Genomic DNA, 1,659 nt, shown 5'->3' with positions numbered 1-1,659 from the left:
GTGAGTTTGTTTGGGGGGGGGGGGGGGTTGTGCAGGGTATAGATAAAAGGTAAAAGCTGGTGTATGTTTTAGTGTGATGAGGGCTTTAAGGGCTGCATAGGGTATGTGTGCCTTGAAGTCCCTTGAGTTTGAAATGGTTTAAAGAAATACAGAGTAGATATAATCAATCATCCCACCCAGCTAACCATAACAGATGATTGCCCACCTTCCTGAACTGTTACAGATGATTATCCCAACTAGCTCACTCCGACAGATGATAACCCAACCTCGCCAGCTTAAACAGGTGGATCAATCACATAATTATATACAGGCCGAATATGGGCCAGTTACCCTCTCCAATTTTGGCATCATTTTCCCCTTTTTCAGCTTTCTTTTCCCCTATCTCAGTTTAAGAATTCACCCAATGGCCATTTGTAAAAATACTGCCACATGAATCTGTCTTGGTTCTATTTTTCAATCATTTCCAATACTGAGTGATTTATTTCATTTTCCCTTGTATTGATATTAATTGTTGCTACTGATATTTTTAAATCTATAATGGACAGCAAGAAACAGGTTGGGTACAACGGCGCATATGGGTAATAATCCAAAAGTTGTTTATAATAACCATATATATAGCGATTTTTAATAAAGATAGTGAAGTAAAAAAAATAGATTTTTTATATAGGATAGTGAAAGTAGATTCGAAGTGCATTCAACCATAACATACAAAGATGTTACCCAAATGCAGGATTATTACCCATATGCGCCGTTGTGCCCAACCTGAGAAACAAAGTTAAAGATGTAATCCATGCCCCCCTCTCGTACTCTTCGCCTGGCTCCGGCCTGCAACCCTTGCTGGACGGGTCATGAACCTACAGCGCATATTTTCCCCTATTTCAAAAAATGGTACTAGCTTTTTATTCATGCATTTATCCTGAATCAACAAACATGTAGCAAAAATAGAACTTTTTGTCTCAATGTAGTAATTTCAAGGTCAAGAGACGTTGTTATTCTTTAGGTTTTATTGGAAGTTTCTGCTCGAACTGGGCTTATTGAATATTGATTCAAACAATAATGAGTCTTTAATAAAAACGGGCAGTAATTAATCGGGAAACTAGCACCCGCTTGAAAAACAGCGATGACGGTTGTGACAACAGACGAAATAACCTGCGACATTACCAACTGCAAACTGTTCCAAGATTTTCGCTGTAGTTTCGTGTCTAGGTGCTGGTTGTGGTTTTTCCTGTTCGAGTACCTTGTTGACTCGACTCTCGAGATTAAATCTCCCAGCAAACCGAGTTATTCGCTTTGTGCTGTTCCCTATTACGTTCCCCATAGTCAAAGTATTATGAAATGGACCGGCGAAAACTCGTGGAACATCAAATCAAACACTTCCGGGTCAAGGTTAAGGGGAAGTAATAAGGCTGCTACCGTATATATCCAACAAGCGCGCCATCACCTATACACGTTCCAACCCATTTTCTGGTCCAAGCATCGGGATGATGATCCTGACCAGTCAAAATATTTATCAACAAATTTGAAACGGTATTTTTTCCCTTTTAAGAATTTTGATAGGTTCCGCAGTCCTAGCATTGCTAAAGCACCCAGGGCACTTACAGGACGTCGCCATTTCGGCGTTGTTATTGCAGTAAGAGACACGCAATCTGTTACACAACA

At 40.0% G+C, this 1,659-nt stretch overlaps 1 protein-coding gene across 1 annotated transcript in view; it reads right to left on the bottom strand.

Moving 5' to 3' along the window:
* Positions 1–1,375, bottom strand: part of LOC110463409 (NADH dehydrogenase [ubiquinone] 1 alpha subcomplex assembly factor 4-like) — a 10,138-nt gene extending 8,763 nt beyond the window's left edge. Inside the window, exon 1 of the mRNA XM_021517987.1 lies at positions 1,162–1,375. Within this exon, the coding sequence (XP_021373662.1) occupies positions 1,162–1,318 (157 nt within the window). The 5' untranslated portion in view covers positions 1,319–1,375. The remainder of the gene's footprint in view (positions 1–1,161) is intronic.
* Positions 1,376–1,659: the final 284 nt, after the last annotated feature.

The sequence above is a fragment of the Mizuhopecten yessoensis genome, unplaced genomic scaffold, assembly GCF_002113885.1.
Source record: "Mizuhopecten yessoensis strain PY_sf001 unplaced genomic scaffold, ASM211388v2 scaffold10901, whole genome shotgun sequence".
Taxonomy (NCBI): domain Eukaryota; kingdom Metazoa; phylum Mollusca; class Bivalvia; order Pectinida; family Pectinidae; genus Mizuhopecten; species Mizuhopecten yessoensis.
This window is presented reverse-complemented; position numbering and strand designations above follow the sequence as displayed.